At 44.7% G+C, this 27,805-nt stretch overlaps 2 protein-coding genes across 3 annotated transcripts in view; both read left to right on the forward strand.

Moving 5' to 3' along the window:
- Positions 1 to 22,028, forward strand: part of LOC137851044 (ras-related protein Rab-10-like) — a 59,267-nt gene extending 37,239 nt beyond the window's left edge. Inside the window, exon 6 of the mRNA XM_068671793.1 lies at positions 21,891 to 22,028. Coding sequence (XP_068527894.1) covers positions 21,891 to 21,902 — 12 coding nt within the window. The 3' untranslated portion in view covers positions 21,903 to 22,028. The remainder of the gene's footprint in view (positions 1 to 21,890) is intronic.
- GAREM1 (GRB2 associated regulator of MAPK1 subtype 1) overlaps positions 1 to 27,805 on the forward strand; it is a 100,634-nt gene that overhangs the window by 851 nt on the left and 71,978 nt on the right. Inside the window, exon 2 of one of the 2 annotated variants that reach the window (XM_068671788.1) lies at positions 21,891 to 22,031. In XM_068671788.1, coding sequence (XP_068527889.1) covers positions 21,891 to 22,031 — 141 coding nt within the window. Of the gene's footprint in view, positions 1 to 21,890; positions 22,032 to 27,805 lie in introns of those variants that run through there. The other variant, XM_068671790.1, reaches the window with a different exon arrangement.

A 27,805-nucleotide genomic window follows, 5' to 3' on the forward strand; every position in this document is an offset into this window, starting at 1 on the left:
TCCCCAAAAACTCAGACGGCCGCTTGGCTATAGCACTGCGTGGTGGCTCCCCGAAACCCCTCCGGCCCTCCCGTCTGTGCGGGAAAGCTGACGATAACTCAAAACCGAGATTTTTGGCCGGGTTTGGTAATGGGGTACCCGATGGAGTGGCCCTGGAGGTGCCCGCTGCCGTGGGTCGGTTCCCTGATAAAGTTTTCTCTTCGTTTGCAAAGTGACAGGAGAGTGTGGGCATTGTCCCCTGTCGCTGCCCCTGGGCTGGTTTATTGCCTACCTGCAGCTCCTATCACCCGCTGGCGATCCCAGCCAGGGCTTTGGTGACTTTGTCCCTGGGTTGTGCAGTACTGGTGTTTCCTCAGAGCTGGTGCTCAGGAGCAGGTTAAAGGAAGGCATCTTTGCCATCTCAACTGCAGCCGGCTGTTTTGGCACGCCGGTGAGCTTGTGCTGTCCGGCGATAGCGGCCAAGCTGCCGTATCAAGGAGGACCTCCTGGTAAAACCTCCTGTCACTGGAAGCAGCTAAGATGGCCTCCAGTCACTGCACTTCAGGCTGTCAATTTGCTTGAGATTCCTGGCAGTGATTCAGGCTTTGACAGGGTGTATGTGTATTGATGACTTATTAATTTCCCTCTCTGTGTCTTAGACTTCTTCCCAGTCTCCCCACTCCTCTTGAATCCCTTCATTGGGAGGGACCTGGAAGAGCTCTGTGTGGGTTTTGAGGAGAGGAATTTCTCCCCTCTGCCCCCCTTTCATGGGCTTTTTTTTGGGGGGGTGGGCAGGGATGGTCTAGTGTCAGACCTAGTGAGAGGAATGTCTCTGAACCGAGACATGATGTTGCTGAGCTTGTGCACGGGCTGTTTGCTCCTGGTGTGCCACGCTTAAAGCACGCTTAGCTTTCTTTGGCCATGTCCTGGGATGGCCAGACGGGTGGCAGCTGTTGGTGAGCTGTCCTGTGAATAAAGTTTGACCCTATGCTAAGCCCTGCTAGGATAGAGCATGGAGCTAGTGTGGCAGAAGGGCTTTGGGCTGGAGCTGGCCGAGGTGTGGCCAGTTCTGAGCACGGGCAGAGGTTCCCGGGTCTGCTTTTACCTACTTGTACAGACATACCTTTATAACCCAAGGGACTACAGACGGCAGACAAATCAATACTTCGTAGAGAACATAGGCGCCGTGGTCTCGGTGGTGCGAAGGGGATGCTTTTCCCATTTCCAAAGGAGGCTGTCTGGCAATAAGAGGCAGCAGCCACGAGTCAGCGCATAGTGTCCCAAAGGAGACAAGTTGGGAATCGCTTGGTGCAGTACTGAAGGAAACACACGTCAAATCCATTCCAGGTGCATGTCATCCAATGCTTCGGCAGCTTAGGGCCACCCCTATTAACAAAGTAGGGTCTTCTGCCGCTTTTGTCGGGGTACAGCCCTGGTCTCCACACTGCTGAAGGCACAGCTTGCAGATAACCATCACCGTGTCCAAGTTTTAGTTGTGTGGAAGTGGCTTTGTCTGTGCTTTAAGCACTGAATTCCTGCTGAGACCAGCGGAAGCTGCAAGTGTTCGGTGCTGTTGGAAGTCAAACCACCTGTAGATGTCTGTCTTCAGTCACCTTTCGGCAGTGTGGCTGGCTGCCCTGTCTGCAGCAGCAGGTTGTTTCGAGACTGGTTGTTTCAGTCATGGTGAGGTTTTGTGACAGTCAGGACTCATTTCTTGTGGAGGACCAGGGTGTAGACAGGGACTGAAAAACTGGAGACGTATTTTCTTAAGGAGAGGCCAGCCTTGCTGTGGTGTTTCCATACTTAATGGAGTTTAGCAGTGTAGGGGTAATGTTCTTGGATAATATGCACGCAAGATCTCCGTTTTTTCACCGTTGCCTCACCTTCAGGCCTTTCAGCTTGAAGGGGGAGGATGGGTATGATGAATGCAGTTTCATACTTCGAGTCTGGATGTGCAGCTCCTGGAAGAATGCCCTTAAGTAGTTCAGTTTGATTTCTTGACAGAATGAAGTTATGAAATATTTATGTGCACTAAATTTGGTCCTCTGCTAAGAAGGGAGGATTTTTCTTGATGATATGGGATAAGGGAGGAATGGGAGGAAGTAGTCTCTTGTGCTACATGAAGGTACAGTTGGAAGTAATTAGGCAGCAGTGCCCACCTATCTGTATAAATGATAAATACGTGAACTGTTTTTCAGGTGAAATTTTAGGACTGTACAGTTGGATTCCAGGTTATTCTTTTGGATGCCAAGCTAAGTTTCTGAGATGGCCATTTTGAAGATGGCCTGTGCCTCCAAGTTTGTTTTAATCAGCTTTGTGTTTCGCTATTTTGCTGGTGAATATCCTTACGTTAATTGGGCAAAGAGAGTACAGAATGAAAATTCTGTCACTCCTGAGAGGAAGCAAATATTTTTCCAACATATAAACAACTTAAATATTTCCAGGGGACAGCTCAAACACAAAGCTGCTGAAAGAGTACTAAGCACCATCCGAAAGAAAATGAATGAACTTTATGTAACACTGTAATTCAGAGAGGGCTGCTGCAGATGAAAAGAAACAAGATCCAAAGAGTGAGAGGCGAGCGAGCTTTGTGCTGTGTTTTTCCTGCCCTCTTCCCCCGGCTGCCCCGAGTTGCATTGTCACAGCGCAGTCCCACCCCAGTGACACTGAGAGGCTTGTGTCCAGGGTCAGTGGGGAAAGGATTTCGCTCTGGGATCCCACAGCAAAAAGAGCTCTTGTCCGAGCTCTTGGCCATTTCAGGAGGGCAGAAGGTGCATGTAGCTGGTCCCTGGGAAGGCATGGACCTGGGTGCAGGCTTGGGCTGGCTGTCTTCAGGATGTTGGCAGGAAAGGCAAAAAGTGAAAACGTGACTGTTTTTTGGTCATTTGTAATGCCGAAATGATGCTGGCTATGATTATCTCAAGGCTTTAAATTTCTGATGATTATTTTTCTAAGGATAACTTTGGAGGGAAAAAGAGAAATGCTATCACAGTTAAGATCTGGAAAATGTCGTTTGCACAGAGCTGACCTTCAGGCCGAACTTTTCTTTGTAAGCTCCCTGCTTCAGGCTCCAAGAGTCTGTTTTCTTGTACTTGGTGGGATTCCCTTTCACCCTGCCACTGCTGCTGTTTCTGCAAGCAGTTGAAAAGCAGACTTTGCTAGAAGATAGTTTTGACCCACAGATTGGCTACGAAGAGTTCAGGCCTTGTGTATGGAGACTAAAGTTTATGGGATTAAGAGGGCATCCTCTGGTATTTTATTTTTTTCACAAGGCTTAAATGTATTTGTACATGCCCTAAAAATGTGCTTGGGAAACCAGTGCTGTAGGGATCAGATGCTGTGGCACTCAGCTGCCTAGGGGAAGACCTCAGCTCGTGGAGAAGCGATTCCCCACTGTGCGCTATGAAAAAATGGTGGTGAATTTTTCTGGAAGGGAGACTGAGGATCACTGTGAGCCATTAAGACTCAGGAGGAAATTCTTTTCTCTGCGGCATAAATGTGTGCTTGCTTTAAGACAAAATGACAGAAATAGTGGCTATTAAAAAAAAAAAAAAAAAAAGGAAAGATCTATACAATAGGTGACAATCTTTTTTTTAAAAAGTGGCTTCTTTTTCTTACCCCTCACTAAACTCTTGCAAAGAACAGTACTGAGGTGAATAGTGAGTTTGTGCTGCTTGCCACAAAGAGATTGTATTTACTTTAGGTATTCAGGTTCCCTTTTTCTCTCCTTTCACTGTGATATCTGTCTACTCCAGGCATTTTCAGTGGCTCGTTGTTCCCTGCAGCATGTTATTGTAGGGCTTATTCCAGTTCTAAATATCTTGAAACCGAGCACCCTTGCAGCTTATCAAAGACATCGTACTACAGAGGACAGCTTGGCCGTGCACATAATGAAAATTTCATATTGCGTCACTCCACAAACGCGGGTTATCTGTGCAGCTGAACAATGCTTGGAAACTACAAAGAATCTTATTCTTTTAAGGTCTGGGTGCTGCTGTCCGTGCTCTGATTGTCTTGAATGACCTCCTTCTTTCGAGAAGCTGTTGCCGAGTGTCTCAGTAAGCCTGCTGTTGATACAAGGGGGTAGGAATCACGCCGGGGTGGGACGAGGCTTTCAAGTAGACCAAAAGGAGGTTTCAGATATGCTCAGACTTGGGGCAGATGCCACGATCTGACTTCCCGCTCTGGGTATGGCTGTCTGTTATCTTGGTAGGTGACACTTCTTGTATACTGTGCAGACGGACAAAATACCTGTCTGTGTGGTGGTTTTGTGTTGTTGTTTGTTTTCTTTTTGTAGCCTTCTGATCTCACAATATGTTTTATCCATAAGGCTCAATTTCATCCTGTTGTGCTGAGCAGCTTTGAAACTCCACCTGCTTGCTCTGTATGTTCTGCCATTAAAGCATCATTTCGGATCATCATTTTCTTGCTTTCTCTTCTTTCCTACTTTACCTTGTTGTCTGTTGTGTCTCCATCAAGACGATTGAATGAAGAAAACAGTTGATGGGTTGCCACTAACCACTGCTACTGTTTTCTTGTTTTTTTTTTCCTTCCCTTTTCTCCAGTTGGCAGAGATGTGTTCCAGAAACATTTTAGTGAAAAAGCTTTTAATTCATTTAAAATCTGCAGCTACCGAACGGTGTCTGAGAAAATTACCATGCCCTCCTGGAGATGGAGTCCAGTAACTTGGCAACACCCAGTCCCAGGAGTAATGCTGGCTTCCAAGTGAGGCAAACAACAGTTCAGCAACGTACCTGTTTTACACCTAAAAATCTGTGGTGTTTTTTGAGATGCTTTCATGTTTGGCAGTGGTTTCACGTGTACTGTGTGCTCTCTAGCCAGTGTGCCATTTGCACTGAGCCAGGTCTTTGGTTGTGCTGTAGGGCTGCTAAGATGCAGTTACCTTCCTCTTGTGGCAGACTTAATAAACGTTCAGATTTCTTACTGATGTGCATGATGATCGTGATTTTGGCTTCTAAGTTTCTGACTCTATTAAACAAAGCCTCTGCATATGTACCAGAGCAAATTCTTCCTGGACAGTTAAGTAGTTCAGGTGTTGGATGGTGAAGTGTTGCTCATCTTTTCCTAACTAGAGTTCAAGACCCGTGAATTTCAATCCTTGGCTGAAGTCCTAGGGGAAGCTTAGTGTCTTGGCTTTTTGTTGTTTGTTTTTATTTTTCAATTTAAATTACTTGTAGCTTTTAGATAAGGCACAAGATGTACATAAAATGAAAAGAATTAAAGTGTCCTAAATGGTTACTAAAACCCTTAATCTTAAAACAAATGTGGTGTGATGAATCATACGCTGTTGTTACAAAATAAGGTAGTGAGGAATGGTACACGGCTGGTGTAGGAGAGAAGGGCTTTGTTGTGCTTTTTTTTTCTTTCTTATGCTTTGTCTGTAAATGCTGTTCTGGGACTAGGTGTTCCTGCTTCAGTGATTACACGGGTTGGCACTCCCTGTAATGGCCCGGTGAAGGCATCCCAAGGGAGTATGCCAAGAAGCAGTGCTGAGAGATACTGGACAACGTGGTCTGGTGCTCCAGGATTTGATGCGAGCTGGGAGGAGAGCTGCACCGTGTTCCAGTCATTCCTGCAGTGGTTTGTCAGCAGCAAAGGGCATGGGTGTTGCTGCATTTCCTCTTGGCATTAGGAGCAGTAAGTCGGTTGGATTAGGGAAGCTTAAGTCTCTCCCCTATAGGAAAATATTCATCAGCGTAGTGTGCATTGTATATGAGTCAAAAACCAACCTCCATAAAACGCAGTGAGCCAATATTTCATGCCTGAAATTTAGGCTTGGAATGGTGCTCCCCGTTGGAATGAGTTTTATGTGGCGTGTTCAGCCTGCTTTTTTCATACCATTTATAGTAGGAGCAGCCTGGGGAGCTGACTTTGCTGCACCTTCACCTGTAAGCCAAGGCTGCTCATTAGAGCAGCTGATGCTGGGATCTGAAGGCACGGTGCAGGGGCATGAAATCGAGCTGGATGAGCAGATTGAAGAGTCAGGGCCACGTCTGCCTTGCAGTCTTCGTGGTGGTGCATGCATGTCAGCATAAAACTTTTAATGCTGTGCCTCTGCCAGAGCACCTGAGCTCTTGGGTGAGGCACGGCATCAGCCAGAAGAGCTGCTCTGCCTCCAGACCTGCAGCACCCCGCGAGTGCATCTGTTACGGAGGCTGCAGGTGGTGGGGAAGAAATACCATATCCTACAGGATTTGGCTCTGGACCACGTCCCTTGTCTGAGAAGCGATGCCTCCAAGCCCTGCAAAACACACTCGGCATCCAGATCAGGCCCTGGCACAGACCTGATGAGGTTGCTGTGAGGAGTTTTGGTGTGGCAAGGTGTGCAGCGAAGACCTGTGCTCTTTGCTCTCTGGGCTTTCTGGTGCGGAAAGGCGTGTGCCGATTGCTCTCGTGGGGCTGCCTCTGCTCCCTGTTTTATTCCCCTGCACCCAGACCTTGCTTCTGGGTACGTAGCCAAAAGGGGCAGGTTTGGTCTTGGAAGAACAGCAGGGAAGGTGCTCTGGTGGTAGCGTACGGTTGCTTGGAGCTTCCTCCAAGTGCTCATCTTCAGGAAATGCAAAATTGTTTTAAAAGTGCTTGTTGCTTGTTGGGTTTATCCTTCCTGCTCTAATTTGTGCAAGATGTAATCACGAAGAGCTTGGACTTGTGTGTGTTTCCTTGACCTGTGAGCATGTCATTGGGCTCCATCGAGAAGAGACATGAATCCTTGGCTCTCTTTAGAAGATTTAAACGCTGTCTCAGAGGCTGGAAATGCCTGAGAGCTCGCTTGGTTGCTGAAGTTGATCCTGGAATTGCCCCACGAGTTGGCTGAATCTCAGTGACACAAACATAGATACTATCTAAAACACAGCACGCTGCAAGAATACCTGCAAAGAGAGCAGGGGAAGCCTTAGTGGTGGCAGCGAGGGAGCTGGGGGGTTTCTCTTGGCAGCCTAAATGGGGGAACCCAAGCAAACCCAGGGACTGAGATCCCTTGGGATCACGCACTGCTCCGCTTTATGTCTGCGCAGTCAGGACAAAACTTGCAACTGGTTTGGGCGAGGAAATAACTCAGCTTTTCCAAAAAGGACCCTGGGGCTGGGGCTGCTCACTGGCTGAACAGTGGTTGCCCATGCTGGGGTGCTGTGCAAGGGCATGCGGTGCCGGGTCATGGCTCCGCTCTGCAACTCGGGCAACTGGGATATTTTGGGGAGGATGTGGGCTGATCGGAGAGCATGGGGGAGTAACAGCCCTGAGCTGTTCATTCACAAGATGTTTTCTGCACTGCTGGTACAGGAAAAAAAAAAAAAGAATAAACTGGTCTTTGTAGGATGGCGCAGGGAACTGCGAGGGCTTTAGCTGTATTCAGATTTAGGTTAAACATTAACCACTTCCAGAAATTCTTTCAAAGTGTTAAAAGGCTGAATCCTGCTGTGCTGGGATGGTGCTCAGGGCACACATGGTGTGCTTCTCCCTCCTCCATGGAGGGGCCGAGCGCTCAGGGTGAGTCTCTGGGTGCACCCCGGGTCCTGCTCTCCCCCGGCCTCTGTCCCAGTGTTGTGAGGCCTTGAGAGTCCCAAAAAGAGAAAAGAACGTGTTTGACCGTATTGTTTTCTGTTTCTTTTTTGGAGGTCTTAGGTTGCTGTTTGAGCAGCATGTAATAGGAACCTCTCAGTGATGTGATATTTAAAGGGCTGTCTGCCAAACGAAGCAGGTGAGAAAGTTGCCTGTGGTTTTCTGGACAAGTTCTCTGCTTTAAAAAAAAAAAAAAAAAGTAATAAAATAAAAGCCACTCCATAACTGCACAGTAGTTCTCATCCTTTAGGGCAGTTCAAGAACACTTTCTCAACCCTGTAGGAGAGTGGAGAGTGACTGGCTTCCCTGGGTAATGAGTACAGTAAATTAAACTATGCTCGTTGTGGGTCACTGTGGTCCCGGATCAGATTTTTTTTTTTAATTATTTGTGGACATGCCATAGTTTTGCACGTGCTGGCCTCTTTACAGGATGGTATGTCCAGAGCTCACTGGGAATGGAATGAAGAAGTGTTCAGCCTCTGTGAACTGGAAAATCTCCTTGTACTATGAGTCCGCCTTTCAAGAACAATCGCTTTGAAACTTTGTTGGCCTCTTTCCTGAGGAAAGACCATGCATGCCCAAAACTGACCTGAGAGTGCAAGTGGAGAAAGGTAGCTGTGTGTGCCTTCGGCAGCCGTTTCCAAGTAGTGCCTGCTGGCCTTATCCGGGAGCCTGTCTTTCTCATTCAGCTGCTGAGCCTGCTGCTGGGCTGCTAGACCCAAACAGAACATGGTCTCTTTACATCTAGGTTTGTAAGAATCATATAGTCTAAATACTTAATTACTAGATTACTTCCAGGAACTATTTTAAAGTAATCTATACATCCTCAGATACCCCCTGCCATGCGTTAGTTTTTCTGTTTAGCACTTTTTTTTTTCCATTTCCCCCTCCCCCCCCAGTAGCAATTTTCACGTAATTGTCCCAATAAAAGCATGCACTGAATATTTGTGTTGCTTTCTGGCACTTGACCATTTTGAGGATGAAAGAGGTTAAGGTTGTGTTTGTGGGAAGATGCATAAAGGAAACCTTTTATTTACAAGCAGTATTTTTTTTTCCTTAATAGGTATTAAGAAAAAAAGCCATATGTGCACAGATCTTTCCTTCTTGTCCAGAGATCATGTTGCCTCTTCTGATGGCTCCATCTCAGGGCATGGTTGGGTTCCTGGAGCTGCTGGCTTTCCTGTCAGCACCTTTCAACCTATGCCCTGCGTTACTGTCCTGCACTGGTGGGCTTCCAGTAGGCGTTAGGAGTTATCTGCGGGCATTTCCAGGGTTGCTGTAAGACAAAACAAACAGTACAGTCTAGCCGTAGCAGAATGGAGCAGTGCAAGGAGCTGCTGCAGGTTTTCTGTTGTCCTCTCTTGCTTCCAGATAGGACATTCCTCCTCTTCACCTCTTCCAGCAGTACTGGTACTTTCTCACAAGTGAGAAAGTGTGCAGGGAAAGTCCTTTCAGACACTGCTAGAAACTTGAAGATTTCTAGTCCCTGTGACCAGAAATTCAACCTTCAGCTGGTTGCTGTGGGAAGCAAGCAAGTATTCTGGACATTGCAGCAGAAAAGCAGTGTGTATCAGTGCAGATAACATGGGATCTCCCTTGGCTTCTACTCGTTTTCATATGTTGACCTGCTGTTTGGTGTAACGTAGTAAAGGCGATTTTGCTGGCAGGACTCAAGCACGAATTGGAAGGTTTTGCATGTTGTGCTTCCTTTTCTCAGCCAGCACTGGCTGCTTGCTTGACCTGCAGTGAGCGAGTGGAGATAACTGTGTGTTTGTAAGAGCAGTACTAATCCTGGTCCATTTGTTATGTGGTGTGACTGGCTGGAAGGAGAATTTGGTGTGTGTAAGCCATCGCTCTTCGTTGCTGAGAGGCCGGTTACTAAAACATTCAATTATTCCTGCTTCTTTCCTAACAGTTCTGCTCAGGCATCTATTTAGCAAAAGGTCAAAATGCCCCTTTTGCCCTCCGCAAGAGGCTATCAACACACACACACACTGGCGAATTCCCGTGCTCCTATCTGAGATGGGTTTATGTCATTTTTTTATGGTCAGACTGTTCCTGCCCTGGTCTCCAAATATGGATCTGCATTATACTGATGCATTCTGTATTTTCCTGCTGTATATGTGAATTGCAGAGCTGTTGGGGCTGTGTATGAAAATACAAAATGTGACCAGCTACATATGCATGGTGTTGCAGTCAGAGAACCCAGGATGTGGCTGCAGACAAATAGCAAAGCTGCAGTACCACTGCAGCTGAATGTAGGGCAATCCAGAGGAAAAGATCATCTTTGTTGCGTGCTTTATGGGTTGTATTGTCAAGTATCATTTGTGTTCCTGTCAATACGTAACGAAATATCTTAAGACCGAGTAGCCTGTGGGCAAAGATAAATTTATCCTCAAGGGGAAAGTGAGGCATGATGGGGTTTTCTTCACTGTCATTTCTGTATGCTGCTCGCCAAACCTAGAAGCTTTCCCTCTTCACGGGAGGTGCATTCTTTCTTTTTGTGCATTGTGAAGATGATCAAGGTATTACCAAAGGGACAGCATTCTCTTATCTCTTAAGTTTTATTTAAAAAAAAAAAAAGGCATTCTTTTTATGCCTTACAGTTGGTGTAGGTTTCTCTGACACAGTAAGAATTAATTGTGCTCAGGATTAGGACTGTTCTTGGCCGGGAAAGAAGGAGGTGCAGCTCTGGCTGCCTTTCTCATGTTAGCATTCCCATATCACTCAGATACTCCTCCTGTACCTGCACGTAACCAAAGCGAGCAGGTGGGTACCTAATTACCCTCAAACACCTACAGTCTCCGCACACTCACATGGTCAGTCCGGGTTTGAAGAGGAGGCATTGCCCTGCTGTTGGTGACTCTTGTGTTTTACCAGGACTGATGGAGCTGAAGCACAGAGATAGAGAGCAGTCCCCGGCGAGTGGGCGCCGCGTCCATGCCCTCGATTGATGCCCGGGGAGGCGAGGAGGGTGGCTTGGAGAGCAGCCAGCGGGCAGCCCGGCTTCGGCACGGAGCTGAACTTCTTGCTTGCTTTCTTCCAGCTGGTTTTATTCCTGTCCCTAGCCCGGATGCAGAAATCGGAGGCAAATTGGAAGATGAGTTCTTTCAAAGCCAAAGCAAACTATGCATGAGCAGCTCCTGCGTTTTGGCTACTTGCTTTTTAATTGGGAGTTTGTCCAAGATGCCCGAAGTTCAAACAGGGATCACTGCCGTGCAGCACAAAGAAGCACAGTGTCTCTTTAGGGCTTGGATAGATAATGAGAGGACTGAGCATGCCTACTTGGCTAGTATTTTAAAATATCATCTAATTATAAATAACTGACAATAGGCAGCTCCCTGGCTCTCATGCTGTGCCCAGGAAAAGTCTGAATGAATAGGCTGCTTTTCTGTCTGCCAGGGCAATCTAGAATCACATTCTAGATCTTAAAGCCATGAGGTTGGCAGGGTTAAAGGTCTCTTTGTGGGCACCCTGAACCTAGAGAGCTCTAGCCAGACTTCCCTGACCAGGCTCCAACCATCCCACCTGGGGAGAGACAGCCTCTGCAGCAGCAAAGTTGTGCAGCTGCCTTTGGTTTCTCAATTAAAGCAACCATTTTGTTGCTGTACTTGGAAATAAATAGGAAGCCAGTGAAAGCATGTAGTGCAATGCTAAATGCTGACCTCCCACCTCTAAGTATTAAGCTTCTCCAACTAGGCAGCCGATGTTAAACAGGCACTTGGAAGTGTATCCTCCAGTGGCCCTCTCAATATTTATAGATGCTTCCGAGCAGGAGCTTTCTAGCATGAGGAGTGCTTGCCTCTAGTAAAGGAAAACCTCATCTCTCTCAATGAGGTATTTAAAGGAGCTGCTTTGGATGGCACCGTGCTGCTCAGATGTCCCATTGCTGCCGTGCTTTGCTTTTGATCAGGTAGTGGTGTCCTTCTCTTAACCATACTGATCAGATCGCTTGTGAAAGTTGCTGTTTGGGGTCTCAATTTCTAGATTGCCCTGATTGCAAAGCAAGTGTTTTAAATCTCCTTTCCTTTGTCAATGAGAATTAAAAAGGGAAAATAAACTAAATGTTATGTCTACGTTTAAATTCCTGTCTCCTTCTCTCTATACTAACACTAAAGTAGGCTGGAGCCTGCCTTGCATGCAGTGAAAAGTTGTTCAGCTTTTTCATTCTCAGTACTATTAACCTGTGAATGTTTTAAGTGTAGCTAAAGCAGGGTTCTCTGCACTTAGTCTTACAGCTTCAGATTTGTGATCTTAGGTAACTTCAGAAACAGAAAACTTTCTTCCATAAGAATCTTGGTTTTTAATTAATTGGGTAATTCTCAGATCATTTTTTCCCTTCAAATCTAAAATACAATGAGAAATAGTTAGCACTACTCCACATGTTTTCGGGTATTAGAGCATTTTAAAGAATTGCTGAGGCTTTCCACAGTAGTTCATAAGTAACCAGGGTAATGGACTGCTCTGTTGGATCAATCTTACAGCTAAATCTGTGATGCAGATACAACAAATATACAGTTACGTTTGATGTTCAGCATTAATAAGAGTAATTACGATAGTGACAGAAAGTTACTGTGTTTTGGAATGCACATGTGAAGAAATTGTTGTTCTGAGTGTTGTTTTGTTGTTATTTTTTCCCCCGTGTGGGGGTGGAGAGCAGGCTGTGTTGAAAGATGTGCTTTGGCTTGCTTGGCTGCAGTTCATAAAAAGTAAGGTTTCTTGTTCTGGGATGTTTGCTCTGAAGGCTTGAAACAAACGCAAACAAAACTCGGTGAGATCTGTGGTGTTACCCTTATTCTTTTTTTCCACTGGTTCTTTCTGAACACAAAGAAAGCACGATGCCAAGGTTCAATCTGTGGGAGTGATGAAGTCAGTGGAGCATTCCTCACCAACGGCAGTGCCACCAGCGTTCAGCTTTGTGTTTATTTGAAGTATTTGTGCTCCTCTTCCCCGCAGTAGGCCGAACAGGTTTTCTGAGACTCTCTGAGATGATGTCTCTCTGCATTTGCAGCTAGAGGAAAGCTTGTATTGGAACAAACTGGATTTTTCAGTGGATTAATATGTCCCGTAGCCTTATAACAAGATTATGGTTTATGCTGATTTGTTGCAACAGTACTGGTATATCTAGTTGTTCCAATAGCAAAATGCTAATCCTGAAGAAATAAATCTGTCTTCTAGCTGGCAGGCATAAAAAGAATAGGGGGATGGGAGTCTCTGCTCTCTTTTGGGGTATTAGTGGATGATAGCCTGAGTTCAGCATCAGTTGGATTGAAGCAATTTGATTGTATCTGTCTTTCGCACAGGGATTGGAAATTGCAGAAGCAAAGCCTTATCTCCTTTCTCTTGATTGTGAAATATTTAATGGTCACCCAAAGCAGTGTTTGATCACAGTGCTGTGAGGCTGAGGGATTACAGAAACGCAGGAAGCGCTGCGAGAAGTGGTTGGGCAGTCTGAGGGCAAGGCTGTCCTTGCCCCTTGCTTTGCAGGTAGGGTCAGTGAGGCAAACTGGATGCCCTGTTCTTGGGACACCGCCAAAGATTGTTGCAATTCAGCTGCCTGTAGCCAGCAACAGTTGTTCCAGCCAAAGCAAAACTCCTGGGGAGCTTGTCCTAAAGCAGCAGGAAGATGCGGCACCTGTCCTCCCACAGAGAAGCATCGCTGTGCGGTGTGCGTTCGCCTCGATGCTGTGTGTTGTGTTGCTTGAAGCCAGGTTGATCCAGCATTAAGAGAGAGACAGAGAGACTTTTGTGGCCTGTTCCCAGCCGTGCTGTGTGTGCAGCCTGCCATGGACAGCTTCGGAGCTGTCTGACCGTGCTGCAGAGGAGCGGTGTGCTAGGAGCACTGACTGCGGGCCGGGCCTTGGCCTGCTGCACTCCCTCCATGGCCTCCCTGGAAGCAAGCACAGTGTTTGAGCTTCGTGGCCTTTGCTAAAATTGGGTTTGGGATTATGGATACCAGGCACTACTTGGCATTCAGCTCGTTGAGCTCTTGGATTATTTGTGCCTTGCTCATGAAACGAACACAGGTTCCCTTCCTCCACCATCCGAGGCCGAGGGAAGCGTCATTGCTAGTCTTGTGCTATCAGGGAAAGCCTGGAAGAGCTGCTGGAAGATGTGGATCTGTTCAGTTGACGACACTTCAAATCAGCATTGTATTTCTTTTGAGAAAGAGGGGTTTGATAGGAATTTGAATCATGACAGATATAGTGCTTGGTCCAGCTAACAGGAACCAGCACAAATGAATGTGCTGCTGGGATGAAACAATTGAACAAAAACATCTTCAAAACTACTCAGCAAATTAAGAAAGAAAGCTGAAAAGTGAGGTTGATTATTAGTCCTTGATAAAACTGCAATTTTTATTCCAGATCTCTGTGTTGCTAACTCAGAAGGTTGTGCAGCTGGGGACAGAGACCTCTACTCCCATCCACTGTGCTCAGACACAGATGAGACCACAGTCAGGCTTCCCTAATGAATTGGCCCACTTTAAATTAAAAATTTAGTATACTACACTTTATATCCCAGAGATGATTAAATGTTAATGTGTTTTGTTGTTGTTGTTGTGTGTTTTTTTCTCCACCTTGCTCCCAGAAACTACAATACTTACCCTTCTAACTCACTGGCAGTCTGCATTAAGATTACACATGATCCACCCCCATGCATGTTGTTTTGCTTTTCTTTAAACAAAGAAGTTTATCTGATCAGCTAGATAATTCTTACTTTTTTCTTTTTTTTTTTTTTTTTTTTGATGTCTGTATGGAATGACAAAGTGAGACTGATAACATGGAGAGGCTTTCAAGGAAGGTGTGTTTTTGTTTTGTTTTCCCAGTAGTAGTGTTCTCTACAATTCAGTGCTCTTTTACTTTTCTTCCATTACACCTTTAATGCAACAGTAACTCTTCCAAGCCTCTGTTCAGTCATAGTGACAAAAAAAGTAACATTTTCAATCCTTGTAGATTTCCTGTTCGCTACTGTTGTTAAAAGTGGAGTTCTTCATGTACCAAAATAGTTGTGAGGTTTTCTTTCATTCCTTTGTTAAGAAAAATTAGAAGGATGTGAAATTTTTCCATACAAAACCCTATTGCTGCTTCAAAATGGAAAATTCAGACGTTGTTCTCATCCTATTGAACTTTTTTTCTCTGACCTACATTTAGACAAGTTTTATTTTTGCGGAAAGAATAGCACTGGCAGGCTGAACAGCTCATTGAGATTTGACTCAGTAACCAAATACACTGCCAAAGTTAAAGCAAGCAAACCACCCTAACTTAACACTTACTGCTCTTTGACATTGAGATATGTCCCTATAGGTGTATTCCCAACAGATAGGCGAGAGTATGATGCAGCACGCAGAAAACAAAATGTTTGATTTCCTTCCCCAACCCTCCTTCAAAGTTCAGATAGAAGTTATTTGCCATGAGGAGTATTTCGGTGAGCAGGTTGCATGATCTGGTATTTAAATAAATATATATGTGTATGTATATGTCATTATCCTAATTTGAATATTCAGACTTAACAAGGAGTTTCTGTTTCTTCCCCTAAATGTAAAGACCAAACTCAGCATTACAAAAGAAGAAAGCTTTAACTGTAGGAGAAGAGGCACCTGTTCCAGTAAAGTAATATGACTGAGAGTTGGGGATGAAAGAATATATGCTGTGGTAGCATTGTGGTAGGTTGCAGGTTGGATTGATCTGTCCCATGTGCTGGCACAGCTTCAGTCTGTCTGAAACTGCATGACCATCAGATGACTTCAGGTGAAGTCAGTGCTTTTGAAGCAAAGAGGACATTTGCTCACTTGTTTCGCTCCTCACCTTGATGGTCTGATGACAGCTGCCTTCAGATCGTCATGCACCACAGCACTGTAGGTATTTGGATAACCAGTAGCATGTAGTTTAGTTCGTCTTTTGAGTTGTCATGTCTCATTTCTTTTATTTTTCCTCCATTGCATGTATTTAAACCATCTTTGGAGTGGGAAGCACTGTGCTTGTGTGCTGGGAGGAGCTGCAGCTTTTACCTGCTGTGAATCTGCCAATGACTTAAAAAGAAACCAAGTTCATCTTAGGATGCTGCCTCTGTAGGAGCTATGTGACTAGCAAATATTGGCAGAAACACAAGTTGGCCTTTTCAAAAAACAAGACAACTTTTACTAGTTGACTGGCGTACAGCATTGTAGATTCTTTCTTTTGGAGTGGAAAAGCAGGGCTGGCATTTCTATTTGTGCTAGCAGTGTGACCTCCCTCTGACCTGAAACATCTCTGTGCAGAGCCATGAAGTCAATAATGGTCTCTCTCTCTCTCTCTTTTTTTTTTTTTTTTTTTTTTTTTTTAATAACAATGGATTATAATTTCATTTTATCCTGGCTGGAGCTATGCTTTGTTTTTCCGTGGTGCTGTAGAATAAAGTCGAGGTGTATATTAACACATGGCTTCTTGTTTGGCCCTCAGCCAGGGAAGGAGTCCCTTCTGCTTGTCCAGTGCAGCAGATACCATGCAAGTAAGGCTCCTCAGTGCTATAATAGCATGATAAATAAATAAGCACCTGTCTTCTTTCTTTTTTTTTTTTTTTTTTTTTTTTTTTCCAGTTTCTAATCATTCTGCTTTCTGTTAGCTTCCAGTTGTGGCAAAATAAGCCTTATTTGCTAGTCTCATGAAATTAGCCATGTGCTGACAGGTCTTCCTAGTGATTTCATAGAATCATTTGGATTGGAAAAGACCTCTAAGATCATCAAGTCCTAACATTAACCACATTTCACCAGGCAGCCACCTCTTTGCTTTCCTCAAATTAACCCCTCTGTCCTAGCAATTGCTGGTACAAGCTCCAGCGGGAGACACTTGAAGCTGCTCATTTGTGTGTCTTTTTGTAGTTACCTGGCTGAGCACCCACTGAAGTGATTTTTAATGTTGCTGAGATTTTCCTGTATAATGTTATGTTATGTGATTGTGGAACATTAGATGGGGTAATTAAAACCCACCACCTACTTAACTGACCAAGGCAGCCTGGGTGATGCACTTAATTGTACAGCAGCTGTTACCTGGATGCAGATGGAGTTCACACTTAATGAAAACACATGGCACCAAGTCTTGATGAATTTTCCCTGGGGTTTAGCAGGCATCTTCTTCACCACCTATTTCACAGAAGTGATCTTAAGATTGTCACGAGCTATTTTCTGTAAGCCTTTTTGTTCCAGGAAGAGCAGATTCTGCATGCTTGAACTAATGTGCAAGGGACAGCATTAAGCTCGCTTTACAGTCCTCTGTGATGAATGAGATGAGAGGAATGTCTCCGTAACCATCTTCCTGGCAGGAGCTGATGGTATCCAGTTCATCTGGCATGTGTAAATGCTATCTGTTATGTTGCTGGAAGCTTGCTTGCATGGACTTCCTCTTTCTTTGAATCGCTCTTTACCTGCTATTCTCATGCCTCCAGATGAAAAGCTTGTGTTTTAAAGGGAGTGATGTCAACTCCCAGCCAGGATGGCAGTGTGTGGCATTATAAAAATGTTTATATTCGTGTAGATTGCTGCTTATTTTTAGAAGTGTAGTTTCTGTGAGTGAATGAGTCATGGTACTCTGCACATTCTGCAGTGACTTAAATGTCAGCCTCTCAATACTAGAATGAGAACCCTAAAAGTTTTTTTTTTTTTTTTTTCCTGGTGTTTTTTGTTTGATGTTTTTCATTTGTTTCATTATTTTATTTTTCTTTAGTGGTTAGTGTTGAAAAGTCACTGCTATCTTTGGCAAATGAAACTATGTGAAACCAGGGTGAATTTTCTTTTATGGGACTTATTTAAAGCTTGGCCCGTTGTTGATCCAGAGGGAGGTGAAGAAGAGATGGGGGTGCTCAGACCCTTCAAAACTGGAGGGTCTTCAGCTCTACCTCAGAGCCTTTACCCTAAACATTTAGAAATTGGGAAATGCCAAAGGAAATAAAAGTGCACATCCTCAGAGGGTAAGTGGTTGCTACAGCTTGCAGGGAGGTCGGTGCTTCCTTGTGTGCCGCAGCATTGCCGCGTACAAGGTCAGGCCCAGCACGTAGCCAGCTACTGTTTCCTCATCTGGTTCTGAAAAACTGCAAGTGAGAACAGAAATTCGTCTCTGAACTTGTAGATTGTAGCAAGACCAGGAGCAGGATAGCTCAGCTTTTAACTGTTCATCTGAGATTGGAGTGTTTACGGTGACAGAGCCAAGCTTTGGCAAACGCGGATGATACCGTTTTGGAACTGGAAAGAATTATGAAAGGTGTATTGGCATTTAATGTAGGTGGTATTTAATAAGCATGGGAATCTAGATTAAGCAATTACCTTTTTTTATTATTATTATTTCGTTTTTCAACTGTACCAACATGTGAACGATTTTCCTTCTGTGGTCAGCATTCCCTCTGCAGTAGCCTTTGAACAGCAGCGTGCTTTGCAGTATTTATGGTTTTCAGGAACTGTGCGGAAATGAAGTTTTGCCAATTATATAACTAAAAATGGCAACACGCCTGATTCAGAATGAATAAATGAGCAGCTGTTGCGATGCTGCTTAGGTGATCTGTGATGAAATAGCCTGCATCCTGCTCTCGGTCGCGGCGCTTATAGGATGACAGCTTGTTTAGGAACACCGGCTAACTTCCCAGCTCAGAGGTGTGAGGCTCTTATTGCAAGGCACGGTTGGGTGTCGATGCTTTATTTAGGATTTACACGCTGTTAGCGAATCATGGGTTTCTTAGTCTCGGGCATTATTATGAATAAAGTTGACTCATGTTTTGGAAAGGTAGGGAACTTGAGGAGGGGTGGGGAAATGCATGTGATAATTCATTGCTTCTGACTTTTATTTGGGAGAAAAAAAGCACTCAAGTATTTGCCTGTAGATTCTTTGTAGTGGTTTAATTATATTGCAGGCATTTGGGGTGGGGAGGAGAGGGTGAGGAGATACAGCTAATCCATATTTGATCATAAGAGACAAAACTGTTACTAAAGATGAGTGGCCTGTGCTCTATTTTCTCATGGCGTCTGGCTTTATGTAAGCAGTCGTGTAGGAGGATGTTGAATAGGTGAGAACCGAGTTGCATAGCTTGTGGATGGGAAGGCTGCTGACTTCTCTCCCACATAGCTGAAATGTGATTAATGAAAGGCTTGCATAACCTGCGCTACTGAGACGGGGGAAGATCAGATTGGATGCGTGTGGCTGTTTTGCAAGGTACGGTTTGCTGAGAGAAGCGTAGAGGGCTAAGCCTGGGCTGTGCTTGGGCCAGGACCTGAGCAGCACAGCCTGCTTCAGAGACGTCTCCTGCCTGAAAGGTTCATCTCTCCGGGAGGAGACTGGTCTAAAGGCACTGAGCAAGTCAACGGAAGAAAACAGAAGAGCTTGCACCGCCACGCTCTGTTGTCTCATTCATGTTCGACTCTTCCTTGTACTTGTGGTTTTGCTAGTCCATTAATCCCTACAAGGAGCATCTTTCTCTAAAGCCACCCCAGGCAGCCGGTCCACCCACAGCTACAGGATATCGGGACGTGGTACTGACAGACCTGCCCTTGTGCAGAAGGCTTGCATCCACCCCCCTCCTCCGCTCCAGCTCCGTGGCAAAGTGCAGAACTCGTTTCCGACTTAATCGGCGTGAGCGAATGATTGTTGTAACAGGAATTGTGGTTTCCAGGGTTCAAACAGGAAAAAAAATGCAGCTACTTCCAGCTGCAGACTTCATTAGGTAGTCACTCGTGGGCCTGCCTTGGTAATATCTTTTTACACTCACCTGTCCCACCCAGTTTTCAGAGTAACCACTTAAGCAGATCATGGCTTGTGAGCCACGGCTGGGAGCTCCTTTTCATAATGGGTATTTTTTTGTTGTTGTTTTTCCTGAGAACGTCTTTCTCAGACTCTTGGAGGATGACCCATACTATAATTATTTCCCTGCAATCCTGGCTGGTACAATTCAGCCTTTCTTTAGGTAATGGCCTGAAATTACAACTACAAATTGTAAGGCATGGAAAAGCATACCAGAGATGCTTTGTATTTTCTTCAAAATTTGTTTACCATTGTCAGTGAAACTAGTAAAATACTAGTTCTTCCCTTAGGTGTCATTGGTTTTGTTTTGTTGTGGAATGGAATAATTACTTGTTGCCATGGATTATAGAAAGCAGGAGCGTAAGTCTCTGAACTGAAACAGGAGTTTGAAGTAACACCATGTATCATTATCATTGTGTTTTCCCCAAAAATTTCGACTGTGCTGCAGTAAGATGAGGAGACTTTTTATATCTATTAGGAGTCACCTTGTGAGCAGAGAGCAGAAGATGCTCAAAGGCAGGTGATTTGGTGAAATGTAGCGGGTGTGTGACTCCTCTAACAAGTACCTGACCGTCCTTCCAGATACTGGAGGGACTGCAGAGCTTTCCTGTGCTGCCTGGCCCTTCTGTCACTCTGCCCTAGGCTTTCTGAGGTCCCTTCCATGCTCCCTGCATGGTGAGGGTGCCGGCGTGGAGACACGGTCCCAAATAGCTCTTGGAAACCAGCTCATGAAATATTGTGCTTGTGTTGTTGGAAGCTGCACTGTCAAAAAGGAGAAAAACTGGAAATGGGACCTCTATGGGGCAAAGAGTAACTGGAACTGATGAGCTCCATGTGCCTTGCGGCTGCCCACCCACTTCTTTAAGTTGAAGCCCCACATGTGCAAAATGGGAACAACTTGTTTTAAGGTCTAGCAAAGCTTGGGAAGCCCTGGGACGGGTCTGCCCTTAGGTGAGCACACATCCACGTTGCTGCAGAAATCAGCCAGAACCCGGCGGTCCGCGGGTGGCAGAGCAGCGGGTGGCAGTGGTCTCTCTCCTGACCTGAAATCCAGCAGTTCTCACACCCGCCAGCTGCCGTGTTTTGATTCGTGTAGGAGGGCGTTTCTTGGTAGAATGAGAGCATGAAATCAGGCAGGAATGGAGGGTGCAGTAACCGCCACACGCGGGGGAAAAGATTGCCTGGTGTGGGCAGAAGGAGCACAATGGGAAGTCTCTCTCCTGATGTCGAGGCCGAGCGGGGAAACGTCTGCTGCTTGAGACAGAAAGCCTGATTCTTCCTCTGCCTTAAAAACATGGGAGGACAGGGAGGAGGAAGTGCAGTTTGCTGTAGCAGCTGAAGAGAATGGGTTTTGTCCAAATGTGATGCCAGGGCTAAACCGCTTGCTTTATTTCTGGCTGCAACAGCAGAGGGTTGGTGGGGGAGAGCAAAAATGAAACTTAAAGCTTTGTTATTCTTGGCCTATGGTTAGTGTCTACCAAGTGTTTCAGAAAGTTCATGTGAGTGCTTTCAAGACACCTTGAGGAAGGTGTCCTGTAGGCTGTATGTGTAAGACCAGGAATGCAGGAGAGCATTCTGCTATGGTATCCCCTGCTCTATAAAATTTTGTTCCTGTATCATCCTTGGTATGTATATCTAGTACTTTGAACAGTCTAACGTGGCCCTTGCAGTCACTGGAAAGCCAGGTGAAGCAGTGTTGTCCAGGTTAGGCCCTGCAGTCGGTGGAGGAGGAGGGAAAGGTGCTTGTGGAAATGCAAAAGATTTGGGACAGATGGGAATAAAGGAGAGCCCTCTGTCTTGTGGTGCTTGGGATGGACTTGGCAGGCACCAGAACATGAGAAGGGGCATTGCAGGGGTGAGGTAGGCATGATCTGTGGTTGCTCTGGGTTGCATTTATCTCGACTTTGGTGTGTTAACATTTCCCCCTCTGCTCCTCCTTGTCCTATCATTATCTGACCGAGCAAAAGTTGCCTTCCATCTTTTTTATAAGCCCTCTTAATTAATTTTAGATATATGGGAACAGCTGACTACCTAGTGACAGAGCTGAGACCGCTGTATCTGCAGGTTAGGTACCCAATTTCTTAGTAGTGATGAACAAGGTTTGGCTTCAGGTGGCTATAGGTTAGTGTGGTGCTGCTCTTTTAACATACAAAAAGGTACTTTCCTCTTGATACCTCCAAAACCTCATAACTGATACATTTATTTATAGCTTTCCTTTATCTGAAAGTTAAGAAGTCTCGAGTATATGTATTAAGCGAGATAGGCAGACATAAACAGGGATATGAAAAGTCTGTTCATGCAGAAAACTGAAAAAGTAGCCTGAGAGCCACTGCTGAGTAAACAAGAGTACATCTCTGTGGTGCTTGTAGGCAGGCACTGTGTTGTTTTGGGTTTGTTTCTCTTAAGATAAAATGCTTACACTGCAAAATGAATACTGCTTAGAATTAAACTTAATTGGATTTTTAAATATCAAAACGTCTGAAAAATGTGCAGTAATAAGAATATAAAATGCTTCTTGTGAAGTTTTCCTAATTCTATATGTAATTAATTAAAAAAAATACATCTGTTTTGCAGGAGAAACTGTAGAAGGCCTTCGAGAGAGTGATTACCTTCTGATTCATTCGTGTCGGCAGTGGACAACAATCACAGCTCACAGCCTGGAGGAGGGCCACTACGTCATAGGGCCAAAGATAGAAATCCCTGTACATTATGCAGGTAAAGTTGTTGTTAACCTGAAATACAAATTCAAAGAGAGTGAATCACCTACCACTTACATTGGTCACTTTAATTGCTGGAGTGAAGCTAAGTCTCTGGTATCGGTGACCATGACCTTTTGATAATGCTACGAAGCTCAAGAGAAACTGATATACTCCCAGGGGTACTAAATAGATGTGTGTCATTGGGCAGCATGCTTAGAGAACACGGCTATGTAATCAAGTTTAATTTGAGCATAACAAATTGCCAGCCTTTTTCATCTGTGAACATGGTAGCAAAAGTATGGAAGTTTGAAAATGCACTGAAATATCAGTCATAGATAGAATGGGGGTTGTGATTAATTACATACTCGAGCTGGAGGAGATTTTTTTTTTTTAATATATCTGTGTTAAAAGGTAGGGAGCATTCATAATAGTACTGCAGGGCACTCCTTGACATTTCTTTGTTGCTGCCTGCCTTTTTGGATGATGCAATAATACCGTTGTTCCCAGTAGGTAGGTATGGCACCACTGATCAATATTTATTTTACAATTTCAAATTAGTTTTGCTTTCCTAAGAAATTATTTTAATAACTTCCCACTGCTTAATGTCCTTATTGACAAGCTGAATAGAGCAGTACTGTCTGATTGGGATGTACTTATCTTGCCGCAGTTAAGATGCAAAAATGTAAAAGGCTGGGAAGTGTAAACTCAAAGAGCCATGGCTACAGGGCAAAGGTGTGTGCTTAGTACTGTGCTTTCTCTTTGTCTTCCATATAGCCAGTTGTCAATTGATTAATCAATTCAGTTGTCTTGCTGTTTCTTTTTTAGATGTTGGTGTAATGAGGGTGGGATGAGTTGTACGAGAGCTGACTGAGATTTGCTTTAATTGCACCAGTGCTGCAACTGCAGTGATGCACTGTATTTCGGTGATGGAACTTGCACTGTTTTTCCTTGGAGCTGGCTTCTGGAAGGTTAAATGTTTTAAGACATGTTTAAAAGCTTCGGTCTGTTAGCACACAGCGTCATAATGTACATGGCATTAAAATTCTATGAAATTAACTTTTTTAGTATAAGCAGTTTCTAGTGTATGTGCTTAGTAACTGTTCTTTTTTCACACCTCCTGACTCCATAAGCTTCAGTGCCATGGCCAGAGAAACACCTTTCTTCTTTCAGACTGAATGGTGCATTTTAAAATTCTCACTGATTCGTGGAAGAACAGAAAATAAACTGGTTGTTGGTGTAGAAGAAGGCTGGACTCTTAAGGGGTTTACTAAAGCTTGGTTCTTAATTTGTAAAGAACTTAACAAAGATCTGTGAGGCAGGGTTTCCTGGTTCTTCGTGTTTCGTTCATGCTTGGCTTGATTTTGCTGATATCTATGTAAACTCAAAGTCTGTTCCCTAGGATATTGCAAAAGCCATTGATGTGGTTTTCTTCCTGGCTTGTGTTAATGCAGGAAGAGTGTGTTTAGTTGACAGAACACATTTTGCTGTCAAACGATCTCCAGAAAGTTCCCTGCTGTAAACTCCTCGTTTATGAGACAAAAATACAGGAAAACTTCAGAAGTTGCCACGTAGTAAAGGCACATACTAAATAAGTGGTGCGATCCAGTGCCGCCAAAGGAACCTCACAGAAATGCTCAGGGCTAACTTGAGGTATCAGATCACGCAATATAAGTTTGCCTCTGAGAAAGGAGAGATGTGTCTAAGGATGTGAAGGCTGAGCTAGAAGAGCACTGCAACCAGGTGCTTGGGTGCTAACCTCCAAAAGCATTTAGAGTTATCTTCCATACCCTAAAAATGAATTTATGCTGCTGTGGAATATGATACAGGGCTCTGTAAGGTAACGCTAAGTGAGTTGTCAGGGCTGCATTGTGCAGTGCCTCACAGCATGTTGTTGGGATCCAGAACCCCACACAGAAGCGGCCACGCTTCATGTTGCTGCTGCAGAAGGCTTCTTAGGCTGGGGACTGCCCTGATACATTTATGTTTCTAGCTCAGGAGCCAGGCTGGGCATCTGCTCTGTGGTAAGCCTTGAGAAGGCTGGGCAGTGGGAGTGCTCCAGAATCACGGACAGGATCTGAGCAGGATGTTCTGCTACCAAAAGGCTGGGTGTTCAGCTGGCCAGAGCCTTGTGGCCATAGCCTAGCTGGCACAGCCCTCCGTTTACGTGCAAGAACTTCCCATCCTTGCAGAAAACACAACTGGAACAGTTGACAAGCTGTTTTTATGGGGTTCAGCTATTAGTATCTGGTTTTAGAGGTGGGATTTTGTCTTCTTACAACAATACAGTTCACATGCCTTTATCAGTACGTTTTGGATTATGACTGCTGATTTTTTTTTGCACACTTTCACTATAAACTTCTGTCAAGTAAGACATCAGCTACAAACGTGCAGTTGGCATTGTTGCTTATACTGCCTACCAGAAAGGTCCTTAGACATTGAACATAAACATTTATTAAATGACCTTCCAGGTTTCTTTCATATTTAATACAATAATTTCATTCCCCTCCAGATTTTAAAGTAGCAGATCGTAGCATCATTTTAGTTGCTACTGTTTAGCAGAAAGGGAAGTTGAAACTGATTTTATTCCCCTGAGATTATGGGTTTAAGTACCACAAAGTCATCAGTCTCATATATAAATACTAGTGTAACGTAAATCTTATTTTGCTATTTGCTAAATCGGGTTTTGGTACACTTATTAGACCTAAATATAATAAAGCCTTGTTAAAGAAAGAAAATGCTGTATTTCACATTTATGTGAAATTTCATTAGCAGAACCTCTGTTCTGCAGTCCTGTTACTGGGAAGCTACTACCCCAGTTGTTTCGTTTGGGGGTGACTTACATAAAGTTCATTTTTGCTGTTGCTGTCAGAGAAGACTCATATATGACAGCTGTTAGTCTAAGCATTCCCTCTTGAATACTCTTTCCAGTCTGCTTCTCTTTAGAGTAAAAGCTAAAGTTAATGTAGCATCAAGTTCAATTCTCATGTAATTAAAAACAAATGGCTACTGTGTTTCTGACTCCTAAAACAAAGGAGGTCTTCACGTGTATGTGATATGAAGAGTGGATCAAAATTACTGTCCTGGTAGTCTCCTGCCTTGCTGTAAGACAGCAGACTTCACAAGAGTCCATGGCAAACCACTGCAGCGTACAGGCATTGCTTGGGTGTCCTTTACTTTCCCTCCTCAAGTTCCCGTAATTCACACCTGATACTTCTGACAAGGCCTTACCTGCTCGCTGTTTGAGCTAGCTTTATATCGTTCCTGCTACTATATCCCTAATATTAAATTTCTACTCCAGAAATGTGTGCATCATCTGTACCCTCCAGCTGACAACAAATGTTACCAGTAGTTCAGGCTGAGGCAGCGCTGTGTATCTTTACCTTGATAAACGTCTCCTGTAGTAACCTCAGAAAAATGCTGTTGTATGATCTGAATTTGGTATCTTGCAGAATTAAACTTCGCTGTGCTGCTTCTTGTCAAGACAAATGCCTCTTATCCTCTGTGCAGAGGTAGCTGTGTGGGGAGCTGCAGGCGTTCGTGGCTGCTGCTTGCACGTATGCTGTGATAACTGAAAGTGATTGAAGCCACCGTCAGAGGGCTTGAACACCATGAGCCTCAGGTGATATCTGATCCTTCTTGTGTCAGGTTCTGGGGCTATAGAGCTCAAACCAAAAGCTTTGTTGAGGTTTTATCAGCTCAAGCCCCAGATGTCCTCTGCTCTGACTCTAAAGAGCCCAGGTTCAGGCTGTTGTATGTGCCTGTGCTACGTGGCCGTGGTTTGTACTGGGTGCAGATCACTGCTTCGGAGTTGGATGGAGCTGGATGTGGTTACCTGAACTTGCTGTACAGGTAAAGCAGCACGGAGGGCTGTGGAACGAGACATGAGCATGTCCGTACTCTTATCTACAGAGCACGGCCTTTTCTTTCAGAGGCCAAACTAGTATTGGTGACCATATGCAGTGAAAGAAGAAATACTGTGGGATGAGCTGGCAGCACTGAGGTTACTTTGCCCTAGATACTCCCATGTTTAATCAAATCATAACAGGGCCTTTACTGTTGTTTTCTAGTGCCTTATCTCTGTTGCTGTAACTGATGGTTCATTTGCCCTCTTGTCCTGTCTGTTAGGAGGTTTTCCCTTCTGTCAATCAAAATGATGACTTTAAAAAAAAAAAAAAACAGCCTCCCTACCACTTATTTTTCTTCTAATCAGCTTTGTCCAGAGTTTGGAGGGAAATAGCTCTTGCATCAGTGCTGCTATCTGTGTGTTCGTACAAGGCAAGTAATAAAGAAAATACTTCTATTAAGACACTAGAAAGTAACACCCTATTCCAGGGTGTGCCGTGTTGTAACATATCCGGGGTGTTGGAAATACTCTTCCTGTGACCTCATGCCTCCCAGCCACAAAGTGAAGGTGTACAATTACTAATACAGAGTAATCACTTGTGCCCTGTCCGGCTGCTTGCCTATGAATACCGATAGCTTTCTTAATGTCTTTTACATGAAGAAATACAGAGCCTCATCGTGTGAGCCTTCCCCAGGTGGGGCAGCTGGTGGGAATGAGTCAGAAATCCCTTCTCTGGTTTTTGAACCAGTGTGAATGAACATCCTACTGAAACCTGTTCCTACTAGTTTGATTTGTTAATCATGGCTGTGCCTCGCTGCATCCTGTTAGCACGGAGGAAGGCTCTCTCTGCAGGTCTTCTCAGGAGTGAACTTGCCTTTGCAGCTGCGGAGCTGCAGGACTCCCTGAGATGCTGCAACATGCAGCAGCAGTTCCTGCCTCCTGTCCCAAGGCATGCCCGCCTTTGAGGCAGTTGTGCAGTGCCACCAAGCCTTCTGCCTGCTCTGGGATGGTCAGGACACAGACACAGGAGAGTGCTGAAGTGTGGTGTGAGTTAGGCATCTCCTAGTTGTCTTGAGGTGTTGACAACAGGTCAACCCTTGAATCTCCTCTGCCCAAGATGTGGAAGAGTGTGGTGATGCCAAACGCTGTTAGGTGTTTAGTGGTATGTTAGTTCTGCTTATTCATGCTCTGCGGCTCTCTTCATGGCTTTGGAGAGAAGAGCAGACTCTAGACTGGTGAACGTTCATTGCTTAATGACTTTAGGGTAGCTATTGGCAGCCTGAATCCCTTTGGGGACAGATGGGGTGCTTTGCTGGCCTAAGTTCAGTTTGGGTAGTGATGGACAAAGGGCCCTTTTACTCACCTTTGCCTCACTGTAAACAGAAGATGGTGTCAGGAAGAGGTAAGCTTGTTCTTTTGTGTAAGTGGGGGAGTACAGCTCTGATGGGGTAACTTTTAAGTTCAAAGAAGTGGGTGAGAGCTGGAACAGGGAGGGACACTGCTTTGGAGTAGGGAACTTACTCAGGTGAGTCCTCTCCAGCAAACAGGTACACCACTCCCTGATATGAAATGTGTTTTGCATTTTAATTTGTGTTTTGCTTTGAACTTAACCTGGCACCCAACTATCACGTAGTTCTGGGGCTTTTATGCTGTACAACAGCATACGGCTTCTAGAGAACAGGGCCTGAATTCAGCAGCTCTGAAAGAGGCAGGCTGCCATGTGTGTATGGGCTGGTGAATGATTAATGAGTGTGTGTCCTCAGAAGAAAACCAAGACAAAAAACAACCCCCACGTTTAACCCCCCCCCTCCCAGTACTCAAGTTTTGTTTTCGTTTTGTTTTCTTCAAAAAGGTTGTTTGATCTTAAAAGCAGTCAGAGGTATGAAAGCTTTTTTTCACAGGTACTGCTAATAAAAACACTGCCACCAGCATATGGTCTTCATGGG

The sequence above is a fragment of the Anas acuta genome, chromosome 2 (genome assembly GCF_963932015.1).
Source record: "Anas acuta chromosome 2, bAnaAcu1.1, whole genome shotgun sequence".
NCBI lineage: Eukaryota > Metazoa > Chordata > Aves > Anseriformes > Anatidae > Anas > Anas acuta.